This window comes from Pinus tabuliformis, chromosome Q (assembly GCF_031772625.1).
Source record: "Pinus tabuliformis cultivar Carrire ecotype Pingquan chromosome Q, CPIR1, whole genome shotgun sequence".
NCBI classification, from domain to species: domain Eukaryota; kingdom Viridiplantae; phylum Streptophyta; class Pinopsida; order Pinales; family Pinaceae; genus Pinus; species Pinus tabuliformis.
This window is the reverse complement of record NC_142296.1, coordinates 99,180,248-99,200,963: the sequence shown is the minus strand read 5'-3', so window position 1 is coordinate 99,200,963 and position 20,716 is coordinate 99,180,248. Positions and strand designations below refer to the sequence as shown.

Below are 20,716 nucleotides of genomic sequence, written 5' to 3'. Positions count from 1 at the left end.
CAAATCAAGAATTGACCACAATTTTTTCACCAGATTCCAACCAGAAATTTTCTGGAAACTCCAAAATGTCGCACTTAAAGACTACTCCCAATATCTCTTCCTCTTATAACCACTTTCTCAACAGTGCATCAATAACTAACCCATAAATATGATACAACTCATTAATAACTAACCCATGAATATTCTGACTCATTCTCATAATGTGACTATGCGTGGCTTATAATTTGTTTTAATATTCAAAATGAGATTTATTGGGATGCTTTGGCTTATAATTTGTTTTAATATTCAAAATGAGATTTATTGGGATGCTTTGTAACACAAAATTTAAGGTAAAGGTAATCTTTATAGAGTTTGTTTTAATATTCAAAATGAGATTTGTTGTGATGCTTTGTAACACAAAATTTAAGGTAATCTTTATAGAAACTCTTCTGTAGTGTTTTCACAATGTGCTCTATATTATTCCGATTACACCGCGATTAATAAGTTGTATTAACAATTCAGTATGATAGAGATGTTATTACATGAGTGATGTTTATGTCTATATGTCAATTTAAAGGGGAAAAAACTATAAATACGTATAATAAATAATAACAAAATACTATATGTTAGTTTTCGGGGTAGCTCAATTGGTGATGACCATGAAAATGAAGTGTTGTGTAAGGAGGTTCGAGGTTTAAATCCTCGGATTAACTTGTGCCTACAGAAGGGGTATACCTAGGCACCTAGAGGTTATAGTGGTACCAACAGGGATTGGTCCCGTATCACACAAGTTCAAGACCAATCAAGTTGCCAATTCATTAGATATTAAAAAAAATAACATATATATATATATATATATATATATATAAACCTAGAAAGAAAACTGCTATATAGAAATGAAAAAAAAAAATACCAAATTTACACAAATATAAATATCCTAGATATGATATTTACATAGATAACTATTTTAAGAATAATAAAAAATTATATATTACATATTTATATTTGAATAAGTTGTGAGCTCTGAGTTATATGGAGTTGAGTGAGACTACAACCAGTCGAGATCCAGTTTACAACTTGAAAGTCCAAATATTTCAGTATTTGGTAAATGTGAAATTAAAATAAATTTATACATTTAATTTAATGTTAGTTTTATGAAAATTTGTGCACACTATAAATTAAAACGGTATATTTTATGAAGATCGTGTAGACTTGTTGTAACAAGGATCAAATACACACGTTAAAATTATAACTTAGTTTTGGAGATAGACCCACAGTAGAAAACCATAGGGTAAGGATGCCCAAGAAAGCCATAGATAAGGCAAAACAAAATATTATCTTACTAAAACAAATCTATCACCATCAAATTTAGGTCCATGATAAACCATATAATCAATTTCATGGGAGTCAATGACTCGACTCTCCATTCTTTATTAATTATTAACCGTCACTCTTGTTTTCACAACCTTCTCGTTTCACTTAAAATTGCACTAGGGAATTTCCTATATCTATTGAATTACTTTAATTGATCTGGTGCTCACAAGTAATTTCTATAAAGGGTATATGGCACACATTTTTCCTCTTTACACTTATACATTTCTGTATGCTACTCAAAGCACTTTAACAGAAAACTGAAAATCCTCTTTACACTTTTACATTTCTGTATGATACTCAAAGCACTTCAACAGAAAACTGAAAAGAACCAATAGTCTACGTTGAGAAACAACAAAACATAGAACTGTGCAAAATACGTTGCGCAGTGTTTGGATGCAGGAATGTGGCTGAGGCTGTAAATTCATCTTAAGAAACTGATTAGCATGCTTCTCTTCTTGCTATATCTGACATAATTGAGTTTGTAATATCTACTGCATAGATTAGACTTGGCTGTCAGTGTGATTTGGAAGTTCTCGCTGTCCCTGTTGTTGTTGTGAAGCAGATTGTCTCTGCCTAAAAGCCTTCAGGATGGCTTGAATTTGCTTCTCAAAAGCATCGACCTTGTCTTCTTTAAAACGTCGTGGAATACTGTCCTTCTCAACTTGTAAATATGCCATCACACGTTGCAATACAGTTTTGTAGAACTCGAGTTTTTTTAAAAGATCAGGTGCCATGGGCTGCTAAAACAACAATTCTATGAATATCCAAGCCAAACTGAATGAAAAGACAAAGCTGTCATAACTATTGACATTCATTTTGGAAATAGTTTAGAGACATACACGAAAAACAATGACATATCAACATTAATGTTGGGACTCAGATTGCATTATCAATAAAACTCCAGTATATTCTTGCAATCTCATTAGCTTACTTCACTCTATGCCACATATAACCTGTAATATTTTCATAAACATGCCATTTTATCAATTAGACAACAGTCAAAGTAGTCAGGAAAGGATAAAAGGAAACGCACCTGTTGACATTTCATTAAAATCTTTGTAAATAATATTTTTATCTCTGGATAATACATCTCCTTCAGATTTTGTAGCTGCAAAAATAATGTCAAAGTAGTCAGGAAAGGATAAAAGCAAACGCACCTGTTGACATTTCATTAAAATCTTTATATATAATATTTTTATCTCTGGATAACGCATCTCCTTTAGATTTTGCAGCTGCAAAAATAATATTAAGTCTTTATTATTTTCTTTGTGTTGAAGAAAATGTAACTAGGTTCAATTTTCATTATGACTTGTAAATATTATGTAAAGAAAAGAAATAATTATTATTTCTTGCATCATGGGTTTCATGAGCAAGATATGTTTACCATAGGTCAAAGACATTTTCTTGATGTATTTATGATTTGGTGTCTTAACATAAGTATTGTCAAAGTCATCTTGTCAAAAGATCTACGCTCCAAACAAGTGACACTATCCCCTGCAAGTCGACTTCATAAAGACAGAGATCTCCTTGATGTGTCCGCCCAGCTTATGGTTCACATGTCGGCTTAATGTATGACGCTGACCCATATATACAACGCATGAAGTGGCATTACAAATAGAAGTCTTCGGATCATCGTAGAACTGTCAGCGAGGAAGAAGTAATGCAATACACAGTGATCAAGGGTGATACATATCTTGGTGAAGTCTGCCTCTTACATATGCACAGTGACAGCTCTCGGTGAAGTTTAATATAGCTCTCGGAAGACTATATATATAGAGTGACAGCTCTCAGGGAAGTCTGGATATAGCTTTCGGAAGACTGTATACACACATGTCTCCTCTTGGTGGTAGCCCGTAGCTCTCGGTGAAGTCTGGATATACCTTTCGGAAGACTGTCTACACACATATCTCCTCTTGGTGGTAGCCCATCCTATCATCATCAGAATAACGAAGAACATGGACTGTCTCAAGACAGTGGCATGATTAAAGTAACTTATTCCTGAGCAAAGAACTGTAGTAGCCGAGGAAGAGGAGCCAAAGACTATGACAAGACAGCTAAGGTATAAGGAGATTGAAAACTGAAGGAGTACAGTGACATAAAGTCTAGAGACTGTGGATTGAACGCCGAACAGTCCAGGGGATAGTGATAAGTATCTTAGAGGTAATCTCGAGTCAATTTTGTCAAGGGTCTTGGTATTCGTCAATTGGAATCTCTATAAGAAGAATTTTATGCTGGTTTTCCTCTCCAAGAGGGAGAAGTTTTGGCCCTGGCAGGATGCCAACATCTTGCGTTCTTGTCTCTTTGTTTTTGTAGCTATTTGATGAACTAATGAAGACACACTCTAATAATAATTAGTGAAGATTGGAATAAGAAGAAAAATGGAAAAACACCTCACAAATAGTTATCATGCTAAGATGAATCACATTAACTACATTTGCCCTAGATTCTTCAACATGGTATCAGAGCGAAGGTGCTGAAGTCAAATGAAGGGCAGCAAAAGAGACATACAAGGATCTGTCTTCCAGGACATCAAAGCAAGTTGAAAGGATTAAAGGAGCAAGTATACAACAAGCAGGTCTACAACAGTGATAGAGTATCAACTTCAGTGATCACAGTCATGCACTCAACTCATGCTCAGTTTGATGGAGTATATCAGTGATCCTCACTTCTTGATCACTGAACTTTCTCCATGCCATAAAAGATAGTCTCAGTCAAAAGTACCTTAAAAATGAATTGGGAAGGTTGTGAAGCAGTCTCGGTGCTGTCAAGGCCACTTGATGTCATGGTGCTAGAAGGCCTCCAAGGAAGTCGTGATGAAAGGACATTGCTCAAGCAAAAGAAGCATCAAGGTGAATATCTCCTCTTCACACACCAAGTATCTTTCAAGTTTATAATCAGATTTGGTTAAATGATTTCATGATTGCAAGGGGATTTATAAATCGGTTAGATAATCGAAAGTCCTTGCATAAAATAAGGAGGATTGTCATAATCCTCATAGAAAAGAGAAATCATTGATATCTATGAAAAGGTCTATTAAGGTCAAGCATTGTTTGAATCCAGCAAGAGATTCATAGGATTCATATTATATCACTCAAAAGTCCTCACATACAGAAATAGCAGAAGAGGAGACATAAAGAGAGATATATGAAATGCTAGATATACTCTCGGAAATTAAAATAAAGGTGGTCACTTAGACCTACACAATAGTAAAGGTATCAAAGAATGAAGGAATAACTTCATGAAGATCTAGGAAAGATGATAAGAAGGTAGTCATCAACGATGAGTAAGGCAACAAATATCAATGAACAAAGAAGGTTACCTCACCCAGCAATTTGTGGTCTCTATAGAGAAAGACAAGTTAGGAAAGTGATTCAAGTGGATACTGGTGGCCACCCGCCAATTCCACTTGGACCCCCACCATTGCTTCTTTCAATTTTTCAGTTTCCTTAATTGTAGCACAGTTTACTATTTTTAGCAGTTTTTCGGGTTCTAAACTTCCGAAGCCGTTTTGAGGCCCTAAACGATGTTTTTTTGGAAATCTACCGCCAGTGATTTTCTATCGAAAACCGTCTTTTCTGTCGTAGTCCTCGGAGAGATCTTTCCAACAGGCTATCATGCGCGTCAAACGGAGATAATATGACCATGTCGCGACCCCGGGAAGTTGGCTGTCCAACTCACCCCAACAGGGCCCATAAACTCTTGGTGTTACATCTCCTCGAGTTAAGGTTTTGGTTGTTTAGGGTTTGCTCTTATTGTTCAATAATAAAAGGGCCCTTGAGCCTCATTGTAAGGCAGTTCAGAGGCATGTAGCCGCCACATCTCTTCTCAGAGATAAGCTACCCTAGCCCTAACTGGTTTATTTCCATTCCTGTTTGTAAGCATATTTCAGTATTTTACATTAATGAAATGAAGTATTATTTCCGCTGCATCTCTGTGTTTATGGTTATCTCTGTAATTTGTTGTGTTAAATCCGGATCAGCGGTATCAGAGTGGTCTACTTTTTTTCTCTGCTTTTCTTTGCATGTCCCCAACGAGGTCGGAATATAAGGAATTAGGGCTTGAACTGGTCGAACCTTTGCAAGACCAGCCTCGCAAATCCCGACGGCCTCCCATGGTGGATGAAAAGAAAGATGGGGGAGCAGGAGATCCTATCAAAATCTTGCTTGAAGAAGCCCTCGAGCGACAAAGGAACGCAATGATGGACAACTTTGCCTAGATCCTTCAGTAGCTACCCAGGGGCGACGCATCGGCTTCCAACAGCTACTCTGGAAACGCCACACCGTTTAAGGTACAAGTTAATTTTGAAATCCCCATATTCGAGGGTCAGATAGACGCAGATGTCGTCGATAAATGGTTAAATGTGCTAGAGGGTTATTTTTCTGTTCATGATTTTTCCAGTCGGGAAAAGATCATTTTCGCTCTTCTCAAAGCAGCCCCCCACGTCAAGGATTGCTGGGAAACCTACTACGAGCAGAAGGATGAAAGTACAGGCTCACTATTTTCAATTGCACCCACTTGGAATTCATTCCGAGATGCCATCAAGGAGCAGTACTACACTGTCAGAAGCTATGAGGATCAATACACAAAGTGGACCACGCTGCGGCAAGGAAGGGACCAAGACGTGCTGGAATTTACCAATATTTTCCATACCCGTCGCACAAAGTTGGGTATCAAGGATATGGAGTAGCATTTGGTACTCAAATACCGCGGCTGCCTGCACAAGTACATCCAGGAAGAAATAGAATCCCTGAACATCTCCTCGCACGACACGACATACCGATATGTCGTCAAGGTCGAGCAAAAGTTTAAACAAAAGAAGCAAGACTTTGGATCTGCGAATCCGAAGCAAGGGAAAAGTGCCCCCAAACCGCAGAACGAAAGACAAAGCCAAGGCGGGGCGACCCAAGACAACCCGCCAAAGCTGCAAGCAAAGAACAGCGCCGCGAAGGCGAAAAAGGACACGGGAAAGTGGTGTGAGTTCCATAAGAGCTCCACTCACAACACAAGTGAGTGTCGGGCCAAGCAGTCACTGGTGGCCAAGCTAAAGGTTTCAAAATCAGATGCATGTTTCGACTCTAAGTCAGAACCCGATAAGGGGAATGACAAAGGGAAGCAGATTATTGATGTGGAGCCCAACGCCACCGTTGCCACCACGAAGATCTAGGAGGAACTCGAAGATCCAGAGGAGGAGGACCGTATCTTCCACTCCCAGATGTGGGTAAAGGGCTCCCCGCTACAATTCATTGTCGACAACGGGAACCAAAAGAACCTCATTTCGGCAAAGGTCATGAAGCGGCTAGGCTTACCGACCACAACACATCCACAACTGTACACCATCGGGTGGCTTCAACAAGAACGGGATCTTCGCGTGAGCCAACAGTGTCGCCTTCCATACAACATCAAGCCCTTCACAAAAGAGGTATTGTGTGACATTGCTCCCCTTGAAGTTTGTGATGTATTATTAGGACAACCATACTTGTGGAAGCGACATGCTGTGTATGAATCAAGGCCCCGTGTCGTTATTGTTACTTTGGGAAATAAGTTGTACAAGATACCAGAGGTAGCACCGCCTACCGCCATCTCTTTGGTTACTGCAAAACAATGCAGTAAGCTCATTTCCAAAACCGGGAAGTTTGTTTTCCAGATGATACGCCCTCAAGGAAAGAAGAAGACGGTGGCCACGACCTCCAGACAGGGCCCCTCCGCACGACAACTACAGATGGACAAGGTTGTGGAGGAGTACGAGGACATCTTCACCTCCCCCGCAGGGGTTCCTCTGCACTGTCAGGTCAAGCACTTCATCGATCTGACCCCAAGTGCGCCGCTGCCCAATGGACCAATCTATCGGCGCTCCGTTCTGGAGAACGATGGAATCAAGAGGCAGATTCAGGAGCTGCTACAAAAAGGTCACATCTGTCCGAGTTCATCACCCTGTGGGAGCTCGATCGTGTTGGTACAGAAGAAGGATTGAACTTGGAGACTCTGTATTGACTATCGAACGTTGAACAAGATCACTGTCCGTAATAGGTACCCGATCCCATAGATTGATGACCTCCTGGACCAACTAAAGGGGGCAAAATATTTCAGCAAGATCGATTTGAAGTCAGGATATCACCAGGTACCAATAGAACCCTCCGATGTGTGGAAGACTGCCTTCAAAGCCAAGGAGGGCTTTTTCGAATGGTTGGTTATGCCTTTCGGATTGACGAATGCTCCTGCAACCTTCATGTGGCTAATGGATGACATGTTGCGGCCATTCACCAACTCATTTGTAGTGGTATACTTGGATGACATCCTGATCTTCAGCCAGAGTTGGGAAGAGCACCTCCACCACATCCGACAGATTCTCCAAACACTGCGGCAACACAAGTTATGTGCCAATTTGGAGAAATACACTTTTGGCATGACCTAGGTTCAGTATCTGAGATACATTATTGATGAACAGGGGGTGCATGTGGATCCAGCCAAGATCCAAGTCATTCAGGATTGGCCATCTCCAACCATTCTGACAGAGCTTCGCAGCTTTCTAGGTCTTGCCAACTTCTATCGCAGGTTCGTGTTGGGATTTTCTCATATCACTTGGCCCTTGAGTCAAGTCACCAAGGGAGGAGCGAAAGCAAAATTCTTTTGGTCTGAATCTCAACAAATGGCATTCACAGAGTTGAAAGATCGCCTTTGCTCGGCACCAGTGCTCGCATTATTAGACTTGCAACAACCATTTGAGGTCGAGACAGATGCCTCTGATTATGCTATTGGGGCAGTCCTTACTCAACATGGGCATCCAGTGGCATATCACAGTGAGACACTTTCAGGCACAGTCCGGAAATATCCCACTTATGACAAAGAGATGTATTCCATTGTGCAGGCCTACCGACAATGGAAGCATTACATTTTGGGGAAGGAAATGGTCATCCACACAGACCACCGACCCCTGCAGTTCATACAGACCTAAGGGAAATTGCAGAATGATCACCATCAGAAGTGGTCCACATACCTGCAACAGTTCCATTTGAATATCAAGTATAAGAAGAGCAGCACCAATAATGTTGCAGATTGCCTCAATCGACCACCGATCATGGTGTTAATCACCGTGCTCAACTCTTGTGGGCATGAGACCTCTGATTGGCCAACTCTACAAAAGCGACTCAGAATTCGGCCACACATACCAGACACTCTTGGAGGGTCAGCATGTTCCAGATTTTCACCTCCAAGATGCCCTGTTATGCCACTTAGGTCACCTTTGTGTTCCTTCAAGCAAGCGTGCCAAGATGATTTGAGAAGCACACTACAATCGGCCTGCTGGGCATTTCGAGGTCGAGAAAACGGTGGCATAACTGCAAAAGTATTTCTATTGACCGAATCTTCGACAGGATGTCGGGAAGTACATCAGATCATGCACTGCCTGCGCCATTGCCAAACTGACCATCAAGAAGCAAGGCCTCTATACCCCGCTACCTACCCCTAGTCGACCTCGGGAATCCATATCCATGGATTACATGTCAGGCCTTCCTTCCACTAAGCATGGAAATGATTGTGTTTTTGTGGTCGTCAACAGGTTCTCGAAGATGGCCATTATGGCGGCTTGCAAGAAGAATATCACAGCAGAAGCCACTGCTAAACTCTTCTTTGAACGAGTGTGGGTACACTTTGGGATCCCACAGTCTATCATCTCAAATCAGGACAACAGGTTCCTCAGTACATTTTGGTCCAATCTCTGGTCGATGCTGGACACCAAACTCACTAAGTCCACAACCTTCCATCCTCAAACTGATGGCCAAATAGAGGTTGTCAACAGGATGATCGTACACATTCTGCGCATGTACAACTCAAAGCATCCACGCCAATGGGACGAGAGCCTCCCCTATGTTTAGCACAGCTACAACCGGGTCCTCCACAGCTCGACTGGCCACAACCCTTTTCAGATGGGCTTGGGATTCCAGCCACTATGTCCCATTGATGTGGCCATGCCATTTGCAGCTACTCAAGCAAATTCAGCTCCTGTCCAGTCCGAAACAGATAAGGTAAACAGCTTCATTGAGCACATCCAACATATTCGCCATCAGGTCCATGACATTCTGGAGAAATCAAATGCCAAGTACAAGCAACGACATGATCAACATCGGGTGCCACACAAGTTTCAGGTGGGCGACAATGTCTGGTTGCATTTGCAAAAGAAACGCCTCACCGGAGCCTATCAAAAACTCACACCACTCCGATATGGTCCTTACACCATCACCAAGGCTGCGGGGGACAATGCATTTGAGCTCAGCATTCCCCCATTCCTTGGCCTGCACCCAGTGTTCAATGTGGACCGCCTTCAGCCATACTTTCCACCATTACTAGACACATCCGACATTGCAGAACAACTCACACCCACAGAGTTAAATCCAAATTGCATGGAACAAGCTGCAACTGATCGGATCATGGACACACAGATCAAGCACACTCGCCAGCAGAATATCCAACTGTATCGAGTTGTCAAAGCAGGCCAACTCCTTCACCAGGGCAAGTGGCTTACCAGGGACCAAGTTCAGTAAAAGTTCCCTCATCTCATGGAGGAATTCAACGCAATGGGGACCATTGCTTCCTAAGGGGGGAGGAATGATCCAGGTGCATATTGGTGGCCACCCGCCAATTCCACTTAGACCCCCACCATTGCTTCTTTCAGTTTTTCAGTTTCCTTAATTGTAGCACAGTTTACTATTTCTAGCAGTTTTTCGAGTCCTAAACTTCCGGAGCCGTTTTGAGGCCCTAAACGACGTTTTTTTGGAACTGCCAACGATTTTATCTAAAATCGTCTTTTCCGTCGTAGTTCTCGAAGAGATCTTTCCAACGAGCTATCATGCACGTCAACTGGAGATAATATGACCAAGTCGCGACCCCGGGAGTTTGGCTGTCCAACTCACCCCAACGGGGCCCATAAACTCTTGGTGTTACATCTCCTCGGGTTAGGGTTTTGGTTGTTTAGGGTTTGCTCTTATTGTTCAATAATAAAAAGGCCCTTGAGCCTCATTATAAGGCAATTTAGAGGCATGTAGCCGCCACATCTCTTCTCAGAGATAAGCTACCCTAGCCCTAGCTGGTTTATTTCCATTCCTATTTGTAAGCATATTTCAGTATTTTACAATAATTAAATGAAGTATTATTTCTACTGCATCTCTGTGTTTATGGTTATCTTTGTAATTTGTTGCGTCCTTGTTTAAATCCGGATCAAAAAGAGGGAGTATCAAATCTCTCTTGTGAGTAAGATAGTATCCCTCACAAAAGGATCCTATCATAAGCTCCTATATCTTGTGTTATAAGATATGGCAATGATAATAAGATGCATCATGGCATCATGAAAGCATTAGAAGCAAGAGCTCGTGACATCACCATGGAAATCATGAAGGACAAAAAGGACAAAATCAATAGGAGTCAAACATGAAAGATATAGCTCTTGGGAATCTCATTGAACATTAAAGGAAAGAAAGATGTCATCTAAGAGAAGGATCATCATACATCAAGAAACATCTGCTAGATGAGGATATGCAAGATCCTTAAGGTTCTCTGATGGAATCCTCATCGGAGGGTTCACTAATCTAGAGAGGAAGCAAGTGTTTCCTCAGGAACTCCAACTTATGGAATTCATGGGATAATGGTGTGATGACATGAAGCAGATCAAGGGATTGAAGATCTCTTCAATCAAGGAAGTTGTTGGAAGAAGCCTAGATGACCTAAAGGTAAAATGAGGTATGTATGCTTGTATTTAATATTATAATGTCATGTCATATGGTTGCAGGCAACAATGGATCATTACTTCTATCTTGAGAAGCATGATTAAGAGAAAAAGGATATTCTCCTTTGAAAGAATGCAGGAAAGCATAAATCACACTAGATGAAATCAACATAATATATCCTCATATGAAATATGAGGTGGTTGACTAAGAAACTCTGCTTAAAAGCTTCGGGAAATGGAATGTGTAAGGAAGGAAGAGATCGTGAGATGTGCAACCATGATGAAGGCAATCAACATCCAAAAGACCAAGAAGATTTGACTAAGAAGTCTCCCAGAAAGATATAAAGACTGATGAAAGTTTGAAAAAGATGAAGACCCTTACAATGGATATCTTTAGGAGATATGTCAATATGTGTGCAAGATGTTGATACCTACAAGAAGATGTCATGATGAAGAGCCATCTCGTAAGGTGTGATTTAATTTAATGTGATGTTTTGATTTCTTGAATAATATCTGGATGAGTTCATGTAGGGCTACTACAACAAGACTTGTAAGTACAAGTACAACTAGCATTCATTCGATGGATGGAAACTCCTGAAAGAAGCATGGAGAGAAAAGAAGTAGCCATATGAAGAAAGTTCCAGATGTATGCCAAGAAGGCCACTTTCCATGAAGAAAGGAATGACATGATGGAATAAGAAGGAAAGCAATTAATGGTTTTTTCCCTACAAGGAAGAAGCTCAATTAAATTTCATGACATCAAGGAGAGAAGTTGATCAAGCAGCTAAAGAACCCACAAAGAAGAAGTTGCTGATGTATAAAAGAGTCCCTAGCTAAGAGGGAGTTTTGACAGGTCCCTGATCAAGAGGGAGTTTGAATTAGATCACCCCTGATTACAAAGGAGTGACAATTGTGTTTTTCATTTCATGTGTCATGCACTAGACCAGGACTAACAACTGTAAGTCTAGATGAAGGTCATGAATGGAAATGTAGACACATGATAGACACAACATTCTTATCTTCACTTAGGAAGAAAGAATGGGGGGATTGGGTAATCATCTAGCATCCGATACTCTTTGAGGATGTGTAGGGCATCCAAGATAAGAGTAGGCAAGAGGACCGATATTCTTTGAGGGCGGGGAACTCAAGATAAGAATAGTCGTAGAAGGTCATACTTAGTGAACACCCAGGTGGGTATGTACCTTGAGAGACAATGATGAAGGTGTCTATAAATCATTGGTCTCGTCAGCATTGTAGCTCATGGTCTTGTAGAGAGATGGAGCTGTTAGTCAAGGCCTTGCACTATGACAACGCTGATTGATATGATGCTATACAGATGGAATTACCAATCCGATTCTTCTTATGAGAAATTCTTCAGATTGAGAATGACCAAGTACCATTATGAATACCTCCCTAGTTAAGAGGGAGTGTTGAAGAAAATGTAACTAGGTTTGATTTTCATTATGACTTGTAAATATTATGTAAAGAAAAGAAACAATTATTATTTCTTGCATCATGGGTTTCATGAGCAAGATATGTTTACCATAGGTCAAAGACATTTTCTTGATGTCTTTAGGATTTGGTGTCTTAACATAAGTATTGTCAAAGTCATCTTGTCAAAATATCTACGCTCCAAACAAGTGTCACTATCCCTTGCAAGTCGGGTTCATAAAGAAAATGATCTCCTTGATATGTCGGCCCAGCTTATGGTTCACATGTCGGCCTAATGTATGGCACTGACCCATATATATAACGCATGAAGTGGCATTACAAAGGTAGAAGTCTTCAGATCATCTTAGAACAGTCAGCGAAGAAGAAGTAACGCAATACACAGTGATCAAGGGTGATACATATCTCGGTGAAGTCTGCCTCTTACATATACACAGTGACATCTCTCGGTGAAGTTTAATATAGCTCTCGTATATATATATACACAGTGACAGTTCTTGGTGAAGTCTGGATATAGCTTTCGGAAGACTGTATACACACATATCTCCTCTCGGTGGTAGCCCATCCTATCATCATCAGAATAGTGAAGAAGATGAAGGACTGTCTCAAGACAGTGGCATGATTAAAGTAACTTATTCCTGAGCAAAGAACTGTAGTAGCCGAGGAAGAGGAGCCAAAGACTATGACAAGACAGCGAAGGTATAAGGAGACTGAAAACTGAAGGAGTACAGTGACATAAAGTCTATAGACTGTGGATTGAAGGCCGAACAGTCCAGGAGATAGTGATAAGTATCTTGGAGGTAATCTTGAGTCAATTTTGTCAAGAGTCTTGGTATTCGTCAACTGCAATCTCTATAAGAAGTATTTTATGTGGGTTTTCCTCTCCAAGAGGGAGAGGTTTTGGCCCTGGCAGGATGCCAACATTTTGTGTTCTTGTCTCTTTGTTTTGGTAGCTATTTGATGAACTAATGAAGACACACTCTAATAATAATCAGTGAAGATTGGAATAAGAAGAAAAATGGAAAAACACCTCACAAATAGTTATCATGCTAAGAAGAATCACATTAACTACATTTGCCCTAGATTCTTCAACACTTTGTTCACAAGACACGAAAGGTTTGTCAAGGCATCCAATCTCAAAAGAGTTTACGACAGTTGTAGCCTCCCTTGAGATTGGAGCCAAGCGGATATGATAGCACTCCTCAAGGGTAATTTCTATAATCACAACTCAGATAAACACTGTATGGTTCTGGATCTATAATTTAGCGAAGGTATATAAGAGGCATTTTCAGATAGAAAATAAAAACATTAAGGCAATTCAGAATTCGGATTGAAAAAGAGGGGGTTAAAACATAAATTTCAATTCTATCAAGGAATATCCTATATGTTACAGCATTTATTCATGGTTGTAAACAATTAAGCAACGGAGATAACCAGCATCTCTCCAGAACAAAAGAAAATCAATATTATTTACAGAAAGAGCACCTAGGCTAACATATAGAAGACAGATCTCATTGTGATGAATAGGGATCCATGCACCAAGACCAATGCAAAGGACCTTAAAGGAAATAGCAAATTTTAAGAACAATTAGATTGTATAAGATCTTACTCTCTGATAAACCTTCTCCTCCGGTAAAACCAGCAGATGGCGGCCTAAATTATTGAATCTCTTGCATCTGCATACAGGCATAATAATATCATTTTTTATGAACTTTGAAGATTTAAAACACTATATTTCAAAAACTTTGCAAAACATTATTAAAATGTGTGCAAATACGGAGCACAAAGGTAAGCCACAATACACCAATTTAAAATCGTTCCAGATAAGCCGCAGTTAGAACTTAAAACTAATAAAGATCCAGTTGCAGCAGCCAAACCCTAAGAATGCTCTGGAATTGACTTAAAACTAAGAAAAAGAGGAAGGAAGCTACATGAATATCAAAGTTGACTGAGCTTTTTTTCGAATCAAATTTATTCAACATATCGAAAAAGGTTTTTTCTTCTAAAAGAAGTTGATTTTAATCAATCTCACAAGCAAGGAAAGGAGGATCTTCCTAAGGGAAACAGAGTTATCCACAGCAGCTCTAAAACAAAGTTCTTTTCCTTTTTCCAAATCGGGGAAAACTTTATGCTGCTTTTATTTTCTTTGAAAATACATGCATCAATCTATTTCCTCATCCACTGATAGCATGGCTTGAATTTGGCTATAATCTCCCAGGATCACTAGAAGTTTCCCTAATAAAAAGACAGTTAAGGTTAAAGTTCTGCAAAATGAACAGATTATCTGTTATTCTAGGCATTGGGAGAACATTTTACAATGATTCTGTGCTTTTTAGGCCAGTCATAACAAAATGCAAAATATACAAGGTTTATCTCATACGGACATCAAAATAGAGTTTGAACAAAACAGCTAACGTTAATGGAAATACTTCAGAAATTTTGTTGGCCGGAGATCTGTAATTATTGGAATAAATCTCAGAAATAAGGTAACCTGTATGGTCCCTAAGGATAACGTATAGTTTTATTGCATTGTTGTAAATACAGTTTTTACCAGGAAAATAAAAGAAAAAACAAAACAAATATAATAAAAAATCACTCAATCCAACCATTCAAGGAGGGCAGTTAGGAATAAGTGATAGAGGCTCGTGGATGTTGAAAAGTGTAACTAGGTTCGGTCTTTATAATGACGTGTAATTGCGATTGATGTAATTGATGTAAAGAAGAAAAAAATTAAAATTATTATTGTAATGCTTGTCTCGTGGGTTTCATGAGCAAGGAATTTTTATTTTTATAGTAAATGCTCCCATTGTGAGCCCATAGGTTTGGTCATCAAGTCATAAAGTCTATTGAGTCAATGTCAAAGATGAAAGACCCATTTGGGCATGTTACACATTGTAAAAGAAAATTTATGTGTCATAAACCCTCTAAGACCTCGTCACAATCACTCCTTGAAGTTGGCCTAAAAGATGATTCTAGAAAAGACATGTCAGCCTAGGCACCTATTCAAGTTGGCTTATTTTGGATGCACTGACCACTATAAATAGGCAGCTCGGTCTCCATTTGGAAGACAGAATTTCGGAAAAGGAGAAGGCAGAAAGAAGTGCGAAGTTCTCAAGAAAGGCAGCCTTATAACCAGCAAGAAGGAGAGAAAGATCGAACTCATTTGGCACTGTTTTTGGGTTAATATCTTCACAAGTGTGGCAGAAACTAAGGTTTCTGCTGTAGGGTTACACCTGCCCTGGTAAAAGACAAGTAAAGGGCAAGAAGAAGGAGAGAAAGATCGAACTCATTTGGCACTGTTTTTGGGTTAATATCTTCACAAGTGTGGCAGAAACTAAGATTTCTGCTGTAGGGTTACACCTGCCCTGGTAAAAGACAAGTAAAGGGTCTCCACTCAATCATCATTGCTAGCCAAAATAACAAGGAATAGTCCTCAAGGTAAGCAAAGGAGAAGCACACCAAGAAGAACCATAATTCAGCCCACGCATGTGTCCTTGCAGTGATTTCAGCCAGCCGAAATTGCAGATCTGTGGAGGAAGGCCGAAACTTTAGAATAGCCAAGATTAGTAGTGCATGAAGACAGTTTGACTTGTGTTGACTTGTGCAAGAAGGAGAAGCAGTGAAAAAGGATCTTGTGACTTGGTCTTGGAGAGGTTGTTATGTCAAGGGTCTAGGTCATGGTATTCGTCAATTGAAGTTTCTATAAGAAGAAGAATTCGTTTGGGTTTTCCTTTCAAGTTGAAGAGGTTTTGGCCCTGGTTGATCGCCTACATTTTATGCCTCTTGTCACCCCAAAAATACATTCCATCACAGGGAAGTTTAAAGTCAGAGTGGTGGATTTCGTCTTTGTTGCATCTCTATCTGAGTTTCATGCAAAGATGGAAGAATTCTAATCGTACGGTGTTATATTGATGTGCTTTTTCACTTTTCCATCTCCCAGCAGTCACAGACAAGATCCATGCATACCCGAAAATTAATATATATTAAATTTTAATTTTTAATATATTATATTATTGCCACTCCCAACTTGACGTTTCCGGTAAATTTGGGCAAAGCTTCTATCCATATTGGATACTCGTTCCCATGTATCCAAAGTACCCACATACCAGAAACTCGTGCAACATTATAGAATAGTAATAGTAAATTGTATATTGTATAAAAGAATTGATGTAGGATGATTACAATTGAAAATGAGGGCCTGCTTAGATACCCTATGCAGGTGCCCTTCCACGAACGGTCATGTCTTTAAGACATGCCTTTTCATTACTAACTAACTCACCATTAGTTAATTACTTATTATTTATATTTATATTTATATTTATATTTATTATTATTTCTATATGAATTATATTCATAACATTGCCTCTCCCTTCAAGAAGCTTTGTCCTCAAAGCTTACTGAGAACATCTTCTCGTCTCTGAACTTTCATCTTCGTTGATACAAGACGATATGATACTCTGAGTGATAGACAAAATTGTCGTACTGAGAATGGATCGGACCATCCTAGATTAATCTTCTAGGGAGTCTTTTGATCTTTGGAGAAGTGTGGTGAATAGTTATCGTATGATTGGATTCTGCAAACTTCATTATTCCTAGGAACACAAATTTGTCATTTATTTTCTGAGTGATACTCGTATGTAGATTGATTGGAAAGTCTGCTCTTGTGATTCGGATGTCGATACATAGCTCCTTTGGTTTGGCTTTCCCTTATCATGTTAGTGGTTGATTCCTGATTTTCTTCAGGCGTTGTTGTTGTTGAGTTGGCGACTGAATCATCATTTGGAATGTCCATCGTTTGAACTGCAACTTCTGCATATGTTTTAACTTCTCTAGATTCCTCTTCTTCCTTACTTGTGATATTGATTGGATCAATATTTATTCCTTTATCTTCAACTTGGATTGAAACGACTGATGACTTCAATACTTCACCTTGAAGTTGTTCTAACTTGTCATTCAGTGATTTCTTGTCATTTTAAAGTTTTTTTATTTGCGTAAGTAGGGTTTGGTTATGATTCCTTAGACGTACAAGTTCATCCTTTTCTAAATTGTTGACTTTATTCTTAGTAGCCTCATCATCTTTTAAACTTTTGATTTGTTCTAATAATGTTTGGTTAAGGCCCTTTAAACGTAAATTTTCTTCTTCTTGTTCTAATAAACGCTTCTTGAGTTCCTTCTTTGTGGCTTTAGCTTTCTTGACTTGTTCGAGTAGTTTTCTTGGTGATCTCTGAGGCGCGAAATTTCCTTGTTTTTACTGTAGATGACTTCTTCAAGCTCTTTTTGCTTCTTTGATATAATTCTTTTATTATCTTGAAACAGCTTCTGAAATATCCTTAAAGTCTTCTGATGAAGATGTTATTGATTCTGATTTTCTTGTTATGTCTCGAAATGTGACCATCTTCCCCTTATAAGGAAACATCAAAACTTGTTTCTCTATGTTTAACATGAATGTACCCAAATCCTTAAACCAAGGTTGACTGAGAATGATGTCAATCTTTCTATTATCCATAGTTACAACACGAAATTGAGATATGTACTCATAATGATCTATTGTCACTTGTAAATCACTAATTTTATACTCTTTTTGGCCAAAAATATTTTTCCTTTCACCAATGTTTGGCTCTAGAATTAATAGTTGATTGGCCAAATTAATGTTGATGTAATTTTCCTCATTGCTTGTGCTGATAGCAATATTAATTTCTTTTCCTTGCATACTTCCTTTTAATGTAATTAATCTGTGATCCATAACTGAAAGACCTTTATAGGAAAATCGTCCTTCCTTCATCATTTTCAAATTAGGCCACATTTGTTCTCTTCGCTGGTTGACTCCTATTTGCCTTTTGTTGATAATTTATCAAATGATACTTATCCGAGTGGTTTATATTCTTCGTATGGGAGAACCACTTCTCCTAAATATAATAAGTGATCTTTTATTTGATGGGTTTTTGAACGCCTTTATGAATTCCTCTTTTTTTTTCAAATAATAATAATAATAAATTAAAATTTTTTTTCGACAGTAACGGTTAATTTTATTTGGGGCGGCAAACTAGCTGCCACGTGCTTTTACAATGCTGTGAAGTCAGAGACAGAGTTCTGAGGAAATCTGATTGGAATTGGATTTGTTCGCCTCTAAACCGGAGATTTACCAGTCCATCCGATGTTCGGAGTCAGTGAATTGAGCTTCGTCGACTTTGACATGAATTCTCTCAGTGCTGGCTGTTGGACAAGGTGGAACATCGCACAGTGCCAGAGGACTTCCTTGGACGGATCCTGATCTTGCTGTGCCTAAGAGCATCGATGTTGTTGATTGGCGGAGGAACCTGATTGACCACGCTTTGGAGAGATTGCTTCTGCAGCGGGGAGCTCCATCGCAATTTTTGCGTAGCTCAGAGGATGCTGCTTTCCGGGAATGAGAGGCTCTGTTTATGCTGATCACGGCCTTCAGGATTGAGAATAAAGTGAAGATCAAAGCTGAAACTGAGTTGCCCCCATGGGGATCCTTTGTGGGCTCTTGAAAAGCAGGAACTCGATAGGAAACAGAGGTCAATGAAAAGGAAACTGAGATCAGGCCTGAGACCGTCGATTTACTTAGTTTGATTTGAGAAGAGGTCCCGTAGAGCAGGAAATGAGGAGAAAATAGGTAGCCCTTAGATCAAATAGGATAGGAGGACCGATCAGCAGGTACATTAAGGGATGGAGCAAGAAGATTCAATCGAGTTGACCACCAGGGATCTCCGAGTACAGAGGGAGCCAAGATTGGCCTCCATATCAGCTTGAGAATTGAGATTCCTTAAAATATGAAAGAAGGAGATTTTATTGAACTTGGGCAGTAATAGCCGGATTTTTCTGATAATAGTGGCTAAATGAACCTGATGGGAGGTCTTAGGGTATAGCAGTGCCTGGATGATAAGTCTTGAATCTCCAAAGACAGAGAGAGAAAGGATATTTCTGTTAATCGCCAGAGTCAGCCCCTGCCACAGTGCAAGAGCCTCCGCTCTGTTGTTGGTTTCGATTCCCAGACCCCAATGGAATCGCAGCTCCGAAAAACCTCCAGGACTCAATAGAACTCCACCACTGCCAGCAACCCCAGGGTTTCCTTTGGAGGCCCCGTCGAAGAATAAACAGTGATCATCCAGGGCCGATCTCCACTTAATGAACTCCAGTTCTTCCAGCCTAATCTCCTAGTTGGCATGGGCGGATACAGGAGGGATGGGCCTTTCCTTCAGATTTGGAACCAGATCTTTGAGACATTGCTCCTCCTCTTTGACCAGACTCATTTCGTTCCTTGAGGAAGTATTGGCTTCCAAAGCCTCGCCCAGCAAAGCTTTTATTTTTGAGATAACTCTTATAGAAGTGCAGCTTTCTTCTCGAAAAATTCTGTTGTTCCTTTCCAACCACAGTTTCCAACAGATGAATTTAGGGATCCACATCCAACTTGTTTTAAGAAGGCTTTTATTTTTAAGGCAGAAGGGAGATAAGCTGGCCCAAGTTCGGAACAGGGAAGGGATGTTATCTGGAAAATCAAGGTTAGCTGGATCTAACAACAGAACTCCCCTCCAGACTTCTTGAGCAAAGGGGCAAAGCAGCAATAGGTGACTGATAGTTTCTTCATCAGACCAGCATAGTGGACATCTGGAAGGCCCTTCCATCCCTCGTCTTCGCAAGTTATCTCTGGTAAGAATGCTTTGATGTGCAACTGTCCAATAGAAGAAGTCGATTTTGGGGAGAGATGGGAAATCCCATATAAATTTCCATTGGACTGGATTAGGAGGAGCATATGGGACAGCTATAATTCTTTTATAACCTTCGGAAACAGTGTAAGAGCCAGAGAGGGAGCCCCAGCCTCTTTTGTCTTTTGTAGTGGCCTTTGAAGGAGATTTTCCTTGGAGCAAATCTAACAGTAAAGAAGCTTCGCCCTGCAGCATAATGGGGACCTCCCCCAGGTTCCAACAGTCCCAGGTTCTATCAGGAGCTTCCTTCCAATTCGAAATATCCCACAGAGTGTGCAAATTGCAAGACTGAAGCCAATCTTTGATGTTTGCAAGACCTTCCACATGGTTCAATGGTTGGTCACCCAAAATCGAGTCTTCCCAGATTTTGATTTTTCTTCCATTACCAGGGATCCAATAAAGGTAATGGCTGAATTGCTCCCTAGCAGCATTACAAAGATTGAAGATCGGGGATCCTTTTAGAAGTCTTGGA

General features: G+C 39.9%; 1 protein-coding gene across 1 annotated transcript in view; it reads right to left on the bottom strand.

Annotated features, from left to right (window-relative positions):
• Window positions 1–1,359: 1,359 nt before the first annotated feature.
• LOC149218420 (uncharacterized) overlaps window positions 1,360–20,716 on the bottom strand; it is a 53,065-nt gene continuing 33,708 nt past the window's right edge. Inside the window, exons 3-5 of the mRNA XM_089383963.1 lie at window positions 14,127–14,193; window positions 2,387–2,461; window positions 1,360–2,090 (exon numbers count right to left, since the gene is read on the bottom strand). Of these exons, the coding sequence (XP_089240089.1) occupies window positions 1,854–2,090; window positions 2,387–2,461; window positions 14,127–14,193 (379 nt within the window). The 3' untranslated portion in view covers window positions 1,360–1,853. The remainder of the gene's footprint in view (window positions 2,091–2,386; window positions 2,462–14,126; window positions 14,194–20,716) is intronic.